The sequence below is a fragment of the Phacochoerus africanus genome, chromosome 4 (genome assembly GCF_016906955.1).
Source record: "Phacochoerus africanus isolate WHEZ1 chromosome 4, ROS_Pafr_v1, whole genome shotgun sequence".
NCBI lineage: Eukaryota > Metazoa > Chordata > Mammalia > Artiodactyla > Suidae > Phacochoerus > Phacochoerus africanus.
The window spans coordinates 123,332,372-123,347,024 of NC_062547.1; the positions used below are offsets into that span (position 1 = coordinate 123,332,372).

The window sequence follows — 14,653 nt, forward strand, 5'->3', positions numbered from 1 at the left end:
TTGTGTTTATGTGATTTATTTTTGTGTTTTGGTTGAGTCATTTGTGTTTGGCAGGTGTGACCCAAAATTGCTTTACTAGTACTGGCCAGTTTACTCTTTTTTTATTCAGCAGATATTTATTGAACACCCAGTAAGTTCCAGGTACCATAACAAACACTGGGAATACACCTAGTTTAGTATCTCCATTGGCAAATACTCTACCATTATCAGTCAACAATGACTGATGAATGTCAAGAAAGAAAACACGTGTCTCTTCTCTGTTCCAGAGAAGTGACAGTCTTTAGATTGGGTACTGATTATTTCTGAATCACAGAATTAAGAAGTAGGAGCCAAACTGAGACAGATAATTTGGGGGAGGTAGAAATGTGAATGTGGGCACAGTGCAATTCCACTTGGGATTAGCCGTGACCACAGAGGAACCTGTGGAAAAATAAAGTCTACTAGTAAAATTTTCTTACCTTAACATAGGTTCTTCATGGGGAGCATTACTTGGAGTTATATAAACCACTTCCCAACGCAGGTGAGTTGTTGATCATACCATAATTTTATTTCATGACTGACCTTCAAACTGTGTCAGTGTGTTAAACTGGCATAGAGTTTTTTTGTTCGTGGTGGTGGTCTTTCTTTCTTTCTTTCTTTCTTTCTTTCTTTTTTTTTGTTTTTTTTAGGGCCACACTCAAGGCACATGGAGGTTCTCAGGCTAGGGGTCAAGTCAGAGCTGTAGCTGCTGGTCTACACCACAGTCAACATCTCTCACTTTCTAAGTGTTCTTTCTGCCTCTCCATTCTTGATTTCTTCAGGTCTTTTTATCTCACTGCAGCCAGAATGTTACTTCCAAAATGCAAGTGTATTTGTTATTTGACTACTAAGAACCCCAGATGGCTGTTCGTAGACTTCAGGGTGAGGTTAGAAATTTTTTGTATAATCCATCTGCTCCCAATCTCTACATACTCAAGTCTTGGCACATATGTAGATACTGTTTTTTTTTTTTTTTTGTCTTTTTGAGGGCCATACCCGTGGCATATGGAGGTTCCCAGGCTAGGGGTCCAATTGGAGCTGTTGCCGCCGGCCTACACCCCAGCCACAGATCCTAGCCGCGTCTGCGACCTACACCACAGCTCACAGCAATGCTGGATCCTCAGCAAGGCCAGGGATGGATCCCCCAACCTCATGGTTCCTAGTTGGCTTCGTTTCCGCTGAGCCATGACGGGAACTCCTAGATACTATTTTATGAGACAGGGCCATGCTGAAGTTTCTGGCTTGGCAGCTGGGTGGATATATAGTATCAGTTATTCATAAGGGGAACAAAAGAGAAAAAAGCATGTTAGAGAAAGGATGATGAGTTCATTCCCAAACAGTGATAATCCATCAAAATCTTACCAGTTACATGATGGAAGGAAGAGTCATAAAAGAACAGATTGGTTAGAAACACTGTCTCATTGAAGCCAGTAGAGTAGAGATTTGAGAAGGAATGGGGTAAATGGTGTTATTTGTATACTTAACAAATGTTTGTTGATGGGTTGGAAATTGTTATTTTTTAAAACCTAATTTTTAAAACCAGTATCAGAGTTATTGATGTGTCAAATTTAGTGACTCAGGTATTCTAGTTACTTTTAATGTTGAATGACTCAATATTATATCGAAAATTATTTTAAACCATGAATTTTTTAGTTTTGCTGATCTTAGAGTAGAAGTTATGTCAGATTCTTTCATGTCGTCAAATAGTAACTTAGAGTCTTTAAAACGGTCTCTTTATTATTATTTTTTTACTTCCTATTTTAGGAGACTTAAAATGTGAAGCAGTTGTTGCTGATGTCCTGGATAAAAGATCTGGTCTAGTAATTCTTATAGATGGTAACTCATTTCCAATTTTTATGATGATCTGGTTAGATTGATAGGCTTTCTATGTAACATAATACTTTACCATAGAAGTTGATTAATAAGTTTGTATTTATGTTGTCACTTGTGAGAAAGCAAGATAATCTTTCTGAAAATTTACAGCTCTTTTAGAAAATAAGGGAGGAGGGTGTGGAGTAGATTCGGGTAGGGGTCAGGAGCGTGGGATATTTCAGAGGACTGGTGACAACGTAACCAAAGGACAGAGGTGAGAAATGTGGCCAGTATAGCAAACATAGAGGAGATTTATGTTTGCCGGAGTATGTTTTTGCCGGAATGAATACATAGACAGCCCTCAGTTGATAATTAAGCTGTGTTGTGGGTGATTCTTTTCTATGTTAGCTTTTTGGAACTTGGGACATATCTGACTCCTGAATCATTCTTGTAAATGGTGGTTAGGTTCTTAACCTTGTGCATTCACACCTATTGATCTCATAATGTGGTTTAAACACCACAGCCACATTTTATTTGAAAAAAAGATAGTAGTACTTTAATAAATGTTGAATACTGGTGACTCATAGTAGTAAACCTCGGTAAAGATACATTGCTTAAAATTTATTTATTTTAAAGTTTGAGAACAGAAGAAATAAATATAAAAATTCAGAAATAGTAGTAGAAAGCTTAATATTGTCTGGTATTTGGAATATAGGTTTTATATTTTTGTTCTAAATATATAGGAGGTTATACTGAATATGTTGATATCATTACAGATGTTGGCTAATAGCCTCACAGTTTTTTTTTTTAGTATTACCATTCTGTCAAATATGACATGCCAGAGAAAGTTCTACAGTAACGTCAGCTTTAATTGTTACTATTCTCTCTTGATCTACCCCATTTATTTAGCTATAGCTTAGTAATGGTAAACATGTATCTGAATTTATAGATAAAATATAGATGAAATTATATATCCAATTTTCTGTGTAATAAAGATAAAAATCTTATTTTTTTTTGTCTTTTTAGGGCCACACCTGTGGCATATGGAAGTTCCCAGGCTAGCAGTTGAATTGGAACTGCATCTGCTGGCCTATTCCACAGTCAATAGCAATGTCAGATCCAAGCCTCCTCTGCGACCCACACCACAGCTCAGGGCAACGTTGGATCCTTAACCCCACTGACTGAGACTAGGGATTGAACCTGCATCCTTATGGATACTGGTTGGGTTCTTAATCCGCTGAGCCATGATGGGAATTCTAAAAATATTATTTTAAATACAGATTGCCATGATTTTCCTTATTTTTTGTTATAATTCAATTTTTCCTTAGTATGCAATTCAAAATCGTATCCTTAGTTTTGTAGAGCTAGAAGTTCAGCTGATATTCAAAGTCTCAGTAGGAAATCAGTCAGTAGAGAAAGGGATAGCTGTTTTTCATTCATTATTTATTCACTAATGTGCTCACTTGTGTCATTTATTCATCAATTCATTAATTCATTTAATATGTATTTATAAGGCACCTTTTCTGTCTCAGGTACTGTTGTAACAGCTGGGAGTTTGATGGTGAGCAAAAAGCTTCCATGCTCCTGCCCTCCTGAAGCTTATACCTTGATTCTTGCTTATTTCCTCATGTATATTCTAGGCTCTTTTGAAGGCTTTGAAAGAATGTCTGAGAATTTGGCAATGTGGTTACCTCCATTTTAAAAAGGAATTGTTTGAAATGTTAGCAATAGAGAGAATTGAAATGTGAAAGGCAGTTGGGAAGTTTAAGAAGAAGTGAGAGGAACTGCTGTTTCATAGTCATGAAAGGATTTGTCAGGATCCTCTTTGCTCTGCCTTCGAGAGACTGGGAGTGAATGAATTAAAATGAGTGCCCTGTAACCCATAGTTGAGTGTTCTTACATTAAAAAACCTTTTAGTAATTGGATTTTGTTTTTGAAACTTTTAAAGGAATTGTTGATCATATGTTGATTAACTAGTTATATCTTTTGATAATAACTTCTTTTCTTTTTTTTTCTTTCATTTACTTTTCAGTCTACTCTTACTCTGGAAAGGAACTTATATGTTATAATCAGTTCTCTGTCTTCGTTATGGGCTCTGGAGGCTTTGGTGGAAAACGGACATCGGACAAAGACAAGGTAGACTGTGACTTAAGCAAAATACATGTGTTGTTAAGGATCCTTTTCTGTATTTTGAACTTATGTGTAATTTCATAGTGTAGGACCTCAGTAATCCACACTTCTTTGCATCAGAATGTATTCCTTGGATTTGAGGTGGTGTTTATATTTGTATATTTTAATATATAACATATATGTAGAAAAGCCTGGCTGAGCTAAGTATACTGTACCTGAGATAATTATGGGAATATCTTTATTATACTAACTTTGCCTTTTCCCAAAACTCTTTAGAAAAATCTAATACATAAAAATCATTTTTGCATAAATTAAAATCTTCATTCTTTCAATGACTTAAGCATTTCTCTCATATAAAACAATTCTAGTTGCTCTTCAGTTCTCAGTCTATCCAAAAACATATTTTTCCTAAAAGTGTTTTGTAACTTGGATTTTACACCAGTTTAACCTGACCTTTACCTCTAATTTATTTGGGGTAATAAGATGATACTCTAATAAATGTTATTTGGAGTATTACTTAATGTGGTATTGAGAGCCTGCTACTGGAATGGTAGACTGAAGAATTCCTTGGACCTTCTCACCTGTGAAACAATCATAACTGGTAAAAATTATTAAAAAAAATTTTAAAGTCTCTGAGACTTGGATATATAGCAAACGAAGAGATATTTATGCAGGAAAATCTGTGTCTTGGTAAGAACAATGAGACTCTCTGGCATTTGAGCTACACCTCTCTCCTCCCTCTCCCCCTAGTTTGCTGTCACAAAATTCCACTCTAGCATATGTAGCTAAGGACATAGGATCCCTCTCCTCAGCTCCCAGAATAGGGCCATGCTAACCTCCTAGGAGGAGCGGGTCACTAATTTTTCTTATTCTTCCACCAGTTTGTATTGCAGAAGCTCTGTTCCAGGAAAAAGTGGCTAAGAATTATAGGGCATTCTTCTTCCACCCAGCCCCCACTTGTAGGGTGGAAAGTCTGTCTTACCACGGCAGGCTGATAATACTGGGGTCCTGATTGTGCTTACCCCAACCTGCTTGTAGAGTGGGGGTTCTCTGGTGCTAGAGGCAAGCTGAGAAGGCCAAAGTGCCTAACCTTGCCTAGTACCCTTCTTATAAAGTGAGGATGTCACTTAGAGAAAAGTGGGCCACTATCCTTCCCTTATCTCTGCTGCAGTAGTGCAGAAGTTTTGCCCAGAAGGCAAGACAGGCTATAATAATAGAGAGCTCTGGAGCTCTTCCAGAGGAAACTGACTCATTTTGGCCCTGAGTATTTGGAAGATCAGAAGAAAGGTGCTTTCAAAGGTAAGATTACTTTAATGATGATCAGGTGGAAAGAGACAGATAAGAGTGGTCATGGGATCTTTAGAAACCTCAAAGACTGACCTCAAAGACTCTCTCTGCAAAGAGCCCTGACTTTAATAGGATCAGACTGTAGAGCAGTTTTATTCCCCAGGGCATTGTTGAAAATAGTAGAGCAATCATCTGGCAATTAGTGTAGCCTCATAGCTGGAAAAACAGTTTCACGGAAAGATCAAGGGGAGAAGGTCACGGAGAGCCCTGCTAAAACCATTGTCATCCCAGACTGAACATGCTTGCCTAGGGCTGCACTCTCTGAGCCTCAGCATCAAAGTCTGCACACTTGGGGGAAGTAGACTTAACTGAAATAATCTAGCTAAGTCACTAAACAAATAAACAAGTTAACAGTAACAACAAGCCCCAGAAGTGTGCAGGGTCTCACTATCCAGAGTTGCTGCAATATATTATCTAAAATATCCAGTTGTGGAGCTCCCGTTGTGGCTCAGTGGTTAACAAATCCGACTAGGAACCATGAGGTTGTGGGTTCAATCCCTGGCTCTGCTCACTGGGTTAAGGATCCGGCGTTGCCGCGAGCCATTGTGTAGGTTGCAGACAAGGCTTGGATCCCGTGTTGCTCTGGCTTTGGCATAGGCCGGTGGCTACAGCTCCGATTGGACCCCCTAGCCTGGGAACCTCCATATGCCGCAGGAGCAGTCCTAGAAAAGACAAAATAAATAAATAAAATAAAATATCCAGTTATCAACATAAATTTATAAGACCTGAAAAAAAAAAAACAAAAACAGGAGAGTATGACCCATAGATAGGAAAAAACAAAACAGACAACAAAAGAGATTCCCTTTAAGAGGATTAACAGACAAAAAATTCAAAGCATTTATTATAAATATATTCAAAAAAATAAAAGAAACCATGCTTAAAGAAGTAAAATATGTAAAATATTAAAGTATGATAATATTGACTCATCAAATAGAGAACATCAGTACATAGAAATTATTTTAAAAAGAACCAAATAGAAGTTCTGGAATTGAAGATAGAATTACTGAAACAAAGAATTTACTAGAGGGTCTCAACAATAGATATGAAGTGGCAGAATTAAGAATCAGAAAGCTTGAATCTTCTACTGTTGGCACATTGGGATTGACGGAGTCTCTGGAGTGCTGGAGTGTGAGCTTGATGCTTGGCCCATCTCAGTGCCTTGGGGATCTGGCATTAACAGCAGCTGCATCTTGGATCTGATCCTTTGCCCAGAAACTCCATATGCTGCATGGCAGCCAAAAAAAAAAAGAATCAAAAAGCTTGAAGGTGGATCTATCTCTTTATCGCCATCTGAAGAACAGAGAGAAGAAAGATGAAAAAAAGGAAAAGGATGAAGAGGCTCAGAGAAATGTGGGATACCATTAAGTTATGCCAGCTTTTGTGTAATGGGTGTACCAGAAAGAGAGGAGAGAGAGAGAAAAAGGAGAAAGAAGCAGAGAAAAATAATTGAAGGAATAATGGCTTTGATGAAAAACATTAATCTACCTGTCCAAGAAGTTCAACAGATCCAAATAGCATATAAATGCAAAGAGATCCACACCCTTAGTAAAGTACATTTAAAGGTAAATCCCTTTACATATGAATTGTTTGTCTAATTCTTTAGTTATTGTCTTCTTTGCATTGGAAAACAATCTCGACTTTTTTCTCCTTTGTGGCCTAGAGAATGAATCTGGTTATATAATTCCTTTCATTAAACAGAGTCATTTTAGGGAAATCATAATGTAGATGAAACTAGCACTTATAAAATTTTAAATGTCATTATGTCCAAACATAAAATATTTAAAAAACCTTTGTATCCACCTTGCAGATTTTATTACATTTGGCCCCCCATATCCCTGGTTGCTGCATCTATAGGTTTTGCATCTGCAGATTGAACCAACCATGGATCAAAAATATTTGGAAAAAAAAATTCCAGGAAGTTCTAAAAGTATCCACATAGCGTTTACATTGTATTAGGTATTATAAGTAATCTAGAGATGATTTATAGTATGTAGGAGGATGTGCATAGATTATATGCAAATACTATACCATTTCATATAAGGAACTTGAGCATTTGCAGATTTTGTTGTCCATGAGGGGGTCTTGGAACCAATCACCTTTGGACCCCGAGAAACCACTGTATACTGAAACATGGCTGTTTATCAGATTCTACTTTGGGTTTTAGAGAATAATAATGATTTTATTATTATTTAACATATGGTGTTTTTTGATTTCAGGTAGCTGTAGCCATACCTAATAGACCTCCTGATGCTATACTTACAGATACCACCTCACTTAATCAGGTAAGATGGTATTTTTGAAAAGGGATAAAGCCACCTGACTCCTGACACTTTTTAACTTTATAGCTCTGATACCCTATAATTTTGTGAGTCCAAAAGTAGTGGCTATGTCCTTCTACATAATAAAAATAATGATACATTTCTGTAGTTGGAATTCATTGTTTCTGAATTTTTACTCATCAGTTTTTTTCTCTGCTAGTTATCAAAAGAAAATATAAAATGCCAGGGGGAAAGTTGGGGGGAGTGGAATGGACTGGGAGTTTGGGGTTAGTAGATGCGAACTGTTACATTTATAACAGGTAAGCCATGAGGTCCTACTGTATAGCACAGGCAACTATATCCAGTCTCTTGGGATAGACCATGATGGAAGATAATATAAGAAGGAGACTGTATATATATATATGTATATATAAAAACCTATATATATATATATATATATATAGGTTTTTAAAAAAAAGTTATTAAAGTTGATATACAATGTACAATATACAATTTCTGCTGTACAGCAGAGTGACCCAGTTATACATTCACTTACATTGTTTTTCTCACATTATCTTACTTTGCTGTACAGCAGAAAGTGGCACAACATTGTATATCAATTTTAATAAAATTTGTTTAAAAAAACCTAAAGAAAAAGGACATATAAAATAGCTTTTCATTGGTTATTTGAGGTTTTTTTTTTGGCTGCACCTGTGGCATGAAGAAGTTCCTGGGCCAGGGATTGAACCTGTGTCATGTCAGTGACAACGCCAGCTTCTTAACCACTAGGTCACTAGGGAACTCCTCATTAGTCTTGGAAAAAGCATCGTGCTTTGTTGGCAGTGGAGTGCTTGCCTTAAAGAGACTGCTTAGCTTGGTAGTGAAGAATTTCATGGAAACCTGAAAGAGCAGGATAAAGTGAATTAAAAGGCAAATTTTAGTTACCCTTTGCTCTACTGGAAGAGAAAGCTGAGCTACATTGCTTGGAGACAGATTATTTTGTGCTAACTTTAAAGGAACAATAAAGCATCTTAGAAGGGGTAGGTGATTTAATCTCTTTTGTTTGGTATAAATAATATGTTTTCTGATGGAAGAGGTAAAATACCCTGTGAGCATGCAAAGATTTTTAATTTTTTTTATTTTTGCTTTTTAGGGCAGCACCTGCAGCATATGGAAGTTCTCAGACTATGGGTCAAACCGGAGCTACAGCTGCCATAGTTACAGCAACCTGGGATCCAAGCCACATCTGGGATCTACACTGTAGCTCACAGCAATGCTGGATCCCTGACCTGCTGAGCGAAGCCAGGGATTGAACCCACATCCTCATGGTTACCAGTCGGATTTGTTTCTGCTGCACCGCAACAGGAACTCCAGTGAATATTTACTTAAGGAATAAAAAGTTACCATACAGATGAGATAAGCAACTTTGTTTTTGAGAGACCTAAAGATTGTTCTCTAAGGGGGCCAGAGTTAGAGAACAGAATAGGTAAAGCTCTGAAGTTACAGTATGAGTGAGCACATAATGATAGCACATTATTTATAAAGTTCACTTATTTTTTGATGCAAATTTTGAAATGCTTGATATGAGAACTTCTGCAGGTTTATGTTTGTTAGCAAATAGAAATTAATTTAATGAGCCAGAAAGAATTAAGTTGTTTTTTTCCATTTTTTAAAAAGTTTTATTGAAGTATAGTTGATTTACAACATTGGGCTAATTTCTGCTGTGTAACAAAGTGAATCAGTTATACCTGTACACACATCCATTCTTTTTCAGATTCTTTTCCCATAGAGATTTTCACAAACTACTGGGTACATTTCTCTGCACTCTTCCTTTTGGCCAGTCATTCCGTATACCACAGTGTGTATGTGGTGTAGTGGGTTAAGGGTCCAGCATTGCCACAGCTGTGGTGTAGATCGCAGCATCAGCTCAGATTCAGTCCTTGGCCTGGTAACTTCCAAATGCCCTGGATGAGGAAAAAAAAATTGGGAAGAGGGTTGGGATTGGCAAAGTTTGTAATGAATAATTGTATTTTTTCTACACTGTATACTTGTATGATTGAAAGAACAATACTTTTTTCCTCAAATTAGTTTTTGCCTTTAAATAGTCTTCCCATCCTATTTTTTATCAGTTTCTTAAGAAAGCACCCATATTTTTGTTTAATTAAAGCCTTAGAGTGAAATTAATTTTATTAGGGCACTAAGGAATAGAAAAAGCTTTGTGGTTTCATGGTTCAAAAGAGCCCAACAGAGCTCCATTATTATTCTTGGGTTACTGAAATAATAGAATGTATCAGCTCTAGATAAAAAAAGCTGAATAGTTTCCATGGCTTGAATTTCTATATACCATAAGCAGAGAGATTTTTTTCTTTTATTATTTTTCAGATGAATAGAACTTTTTGTTAGATTTTGGCAGACTTGACTGTTTTGCTGTGTGACAAAGGACAATTTATAACTTAACAAATATTTTTTGTTTAAATCATGGGCACTAATCATTTGACAGAGTTCTTGACCATTTCGTATGGTCGTTTGAGAATATGATAGAAATGAAATCCTTTTTCTTTAAAAACATAAAAACATTTTGCATAAAATTTTGCATAAATTTCAGGGGATGTGTCGGCTGTTTTGACTGTAGGAGATATAAGTCAAGTTGAAGTGTGGTCTAGTGACAAGGAACTGAAAGGACACTAAGGCAGAGGACATAGATGTCTTAATAACCAGGGCATCTTCCAAGCAACAAATACAAATACAAAGCTTTAAATTGTAGAGTAATTGCTGTAGACATTCAGAGGAGGGGTACTCGTTAGGAAGTGATAAAGAAGGGTTTGGTCAAAAAGTTGGAGCTTCGGAACTAAAGTGGTGTATGGATATTCTCTCTTACCTGTGGTGTAGGTCACAGATGAGGAACAGATCCGGCGTTGCTGTGGCTGTGGTGTAGGCCTGCAGCTACAGCTCTGATTAGACCCCCTAGCCTGGGAAGCTCCATATGCCACAGGTGTGGCCTAAAAAGACCAAAAAAAAAAAAAAAAAAGAACATTCACATTGGAGAGTGGTGGGAAGTGATTGGGGATGTACATATCTTTAAGGAGAAGTGGAAATAAGGAACAAATGATGCTGTTGTAGCATAAACTTTGTGCCGAGTATTTAAATACCTAACTTTTCAGTCAGTAAGGACACTGGCCACCATGTTTTTCGCTCTACCAGTATCACTTCTAGGATATTTTATTTTTCATGTCTTTTGGAGAATTTCTTCATCTAACTGGTATGATATTACAAATATACTTTATGGTTTTTCATAATTAATAAAGAGAAAATTCATCCCCAGTACTTAAGAAAGACTGAAGAATAAATAGATAACAGTTGTCAAGCTTTGTATTTGGGGAGAATGAAAACAAATATCTTTAGTTTTCCCCAGATACATTTACTACTTATTCTAACAATTAGGATTTTAGCTATCATCATTATTAAATAAAGTTAATCTTTGGAATATTGCTTAACTATCCATTAAAATATAATTCTTTATTAAATTACCATGTGGATTTTAAGTACTACTCTTAAAACTTTGTTTTGAAAGAATGTTGTATTTCACGACTCTGGCTTGACAGGGTGGTCCTCCTGCTACAAATGATGTTGGCTGTCACTCGAGTAGCTGTTTTCGGATGGTGGCTGGGCGGGTCAGGAAAGTCCTAGATGGCTCTTTCAGAAGTCTGGGGTCTTAGTGTTGACTGTTGGCTGGAGTACCTCTAATCTCCACATGGCCTCTTCTGCATGTGGTATCTCATCTTCCTGGGACTTTCTGTATGCCCTCAAGGGGACTCCTTTTAAATTTCTAGAGCTCTTTCTGTGTAGCTTCTTTCTTTTCAGAACAGATACACTCCAGCTGCTCTGTCTCCCAGAACTCTGATTTTTATCTCAGTAACTCACAAAGTAAAGTAGAACATTCGCATTGTTCTAATTCACAGTGTGAATTAGAGACTGTCTGTACTGATTTGCTGTTTGGGTTTCTCTTGTACTGCATGCAGTCGGGGAAGTGCCATCAGGCAGAGACCTGTGGCCATTGTAGAGTTCATCTTGCTTGTTTCTCGTCTATCAAGAATCATAATCCTGCATTGCCTACTATAAAATGTCTAAAAACAGTGTCTCCCTGTCTTACCTAAAAAATTTTTTTCTTCCTGGTTTACAGTGAAAGAATAAATCCATTCCAGGTGCTCAATCTAGGCTGGACGTGAAGTCCTATACCTTTTTTATATGCCCTTAATTCCCAATTTTCTCATTTATTACTATTTGTTTTTTTAGTTTTTATTGCTGTGTTTTGTTTTCTAGTTGCTTGCAGCATAACAGTTAAAGATCCTACTTTATTTTCTCTCTCCCCTGTACTCCCATCTTTTGGGATACATTAATTTTACTTTTTAAGGACATCTAAAATTTCTATGTTATTCTTCCACACTTCCCCATTTTTTTTTTTTCTCTCAGTCTTACATTTGCAATTGAATATATATCAGTCCTTTCACCAAAGATTCCCCCATACCTTCTGTTTGGATAAAGCTCCTTCTTTGGTAGTTCCCCAAGATCTCATGTGTATGGTATTCCTTTGGTTCCTATGTATTTAAAACTGTTTTTCTGTACCCTAGATGACTGAGACACCTTGGCTGGATATGAAATCTTGAGTTTCTTAAAATGGTGTCCTGTTGTTGCCTGGCTTTGTATGTTGCTTTGAGAAGTCTGATGCCAGTCTAGTTATCTTCCTCTAAGTTACTTGAGGCTTTAGGATTCTTTATCTTTAAAAATCTCGTAGTTTTACTAGGATATGTCTCAGTGTTGCTCATTCCAGGTCAGTTTTCCCATGTAGCTAGTGGGCCTTTTTAATATGTGTGTTTATTTTATTTTATTTTATTTTTTGGCCATGGGAAATTTAGTTTATATTAGTATTTTGGTTCTTATTTTTTTTAGTCTTATTGTAGCTTTATGCAGTTGAAGGTATCACTTACCTGTGTGAATTTTGTGGGTGAAGTTGGTAGTTTGGGATGGTTTACAATATTCCTTCTTTAAGACAGAAGATAGCACTTCAAGATTGCTATCTTCTGTCAGTGTAGCAAAGGGCGTTTTCTCTAATGGATGGCTTTTTGGAGTGGGATATCGTGATGAGGTATTAATAAATTTTTTAAAGTTTTCTTTTTTCTGTGAGATCATAAATTTATCCTCTTGCTTCTTTTTTATTCACCATTCATTCTCCAAAGGTAATGTCTTTGTTTTATCATATTCTCCCTCAGCAGTATCGCCTTCCTAGGACTACCATTTATTTGGCAATTCCTGCACTATTAATTCTTTTCTCTGTCGTCCATACTCTAATCTTCCAGGATTTTTAGTATTTTTGTGCTAAAGTTAGACCCTCTGTCTAGAAGTGATTTTTCTTTTTCTCTCCCTCTTCTCTCTTCCAAGCACTTCCTCTGCGCTCCCTTTCTCCCCTCCCCACTGCCCCGTAGCTGCTTTGAGAGGGTGCTTCTAAGACAGCACTGCTGGGTGTTAGTGTTTATTTTTCTATTTATAGGAATTTGAAGTTTGTGGTATTCTCTTTAGTTACACTGTAGGCCTAGGATCTGTGTAGTTTTGAAGATTGTGAGGATTTGAGAAGAACTAGTTCCTGAGCCTTTTTATTTAGCATTTAGTATAACTTAATTGTACCTTTAAATAAATAAAATTAAGAACTAATTTACTCATATATAGAAGATCCTCCCACGTACATTTAGTTGCACAAATAAGACAGTATATGGCTGTTTTTTTTAGTTTGTGTGTATGAATTTCAGTGATTTTTACATCTAGGCAGAAATGAAACAAAACAAAGGAAGCTTTTAGCTTTTCTTCTGAAATATGAAAGTCCTTGTCAGTGTTCCCTATTATTTGGAGAATGGTCGTTTTGCATAGAGATTAAATTTAGTCAAACATCCAATCAATTGACTTTAGTCATTTCTCATGACTCATCTTTATTGTCTTTGCTAACTCTGCCACCTGTGGGAGGCAATGCTATGGTTGAAGTAATATGAACACTTTCATATTCCTTTAATATGATTTATTTAATGAAGTTGTTTCTTTTCATTTATGGGGATGATATCTATGGGATTGGAATCCTGGTACTAGTCTTAAAAACTCGATTGTCTTATACTGTTTTAAAATCTTTTAAAATAATAATAATGGTTCACATTTATTGATTAATATTTATCAAGGATAATGCTTTGTAAGAGGTTTAAGAAGTTTATTAGGAGTTCCCATTGTGGCTCAGTGGTTAATGAACCCGACTAGTAACTATGAGGTTGCAAGTTCAATCCATGGGCCCCGCTCAGTGGGTTAAGGATCCGGCGTTGCTATGAGCTGTGGTGTAGGTCGCAGACGTGGCTTGGATCCCATGTTGCTGTGGCTGTGGCATAGGCCGGCGGCTACAGCTCCAATTAGACCCCTAGCCTGGGAACCTCCATATGTTGTGGCTGCAGCTCTGAAAAGACAAAAAAAAAAAAAAAGGAAGAAGCTTTATTAACCTCTCAGTTTTTTAAATGAGAAAATTGAAGCTTAGGGTGATAAAGATAATGCCCATTAACAGCAGAGCTGGCTTTGAACCTAGATCTGTCTGTGCTCCGGTCCCTGAAAGTTGTCTTTTCCTTCATTGGTATGCCACATGATGATGTGTATTTGCCGAGTGTTTTATTTTTTGTGAAGTGCTTTTTAAAAATTATCATTTAATCCCCTGCCATCTTTTACAGAATCTTGTAAGTCACATCTATTTGACAACTGTTGATTTGATTTAGTTATTTTTAGAAGCTATATAAAGGGAAAAATATTGGGTCATTAAAAAAGTGAATAATTTACAAAACTAATAGAGTAATGGAAGAGGGAAAGAGCTTATTGGAATTGTACAAAGCATATTAGAAAGTAAACGACATTTTCCTATGAATTATAGGAAATATTATTTTCTATAAAATTTGTTAAAAAAGGATAGTCAATAATTAAAAATAACAACAAAAAAACCACTAAGAAAGTCAGGTGTGCTGACATGGCTGGTCTTTACACATTTTAATGGTCTTGAAAAACTTAGCATAGCA

General features: G+C 36.5%; 1 protein-coding gene across 1 annotated transcript in view; it reads left to right on the forward strand.

The window, feature by feature from the left end:
• Positions 1–14,653, forward strand: part of HSD17B4 (hydroxysteroid 17-beta dehydrogenase 4) — an 89,450-nt gene that overhangs the window by 44,789 nt on the left and 30,008 nt on the right. Inside the window, exons 14-17 of the mRNA XM_047778485.1 lie at positions 469–520; positions 1,783–1,854; positions 3,863–3,966; positions 7,524–7,589. Of these exons, the coding sequence (XP_047634441.1) occupies positions 469–520; positions 1,783–1,854; positions 3,863–3,966; positions 7,524–7,589 (294 nt within the window). The remainder of the gene's footprint in view (positions 1–468; positions 521–1,782; positions 1,855–3,862; positions 3,967–7,523; positions 7,590–14,653) is intronic.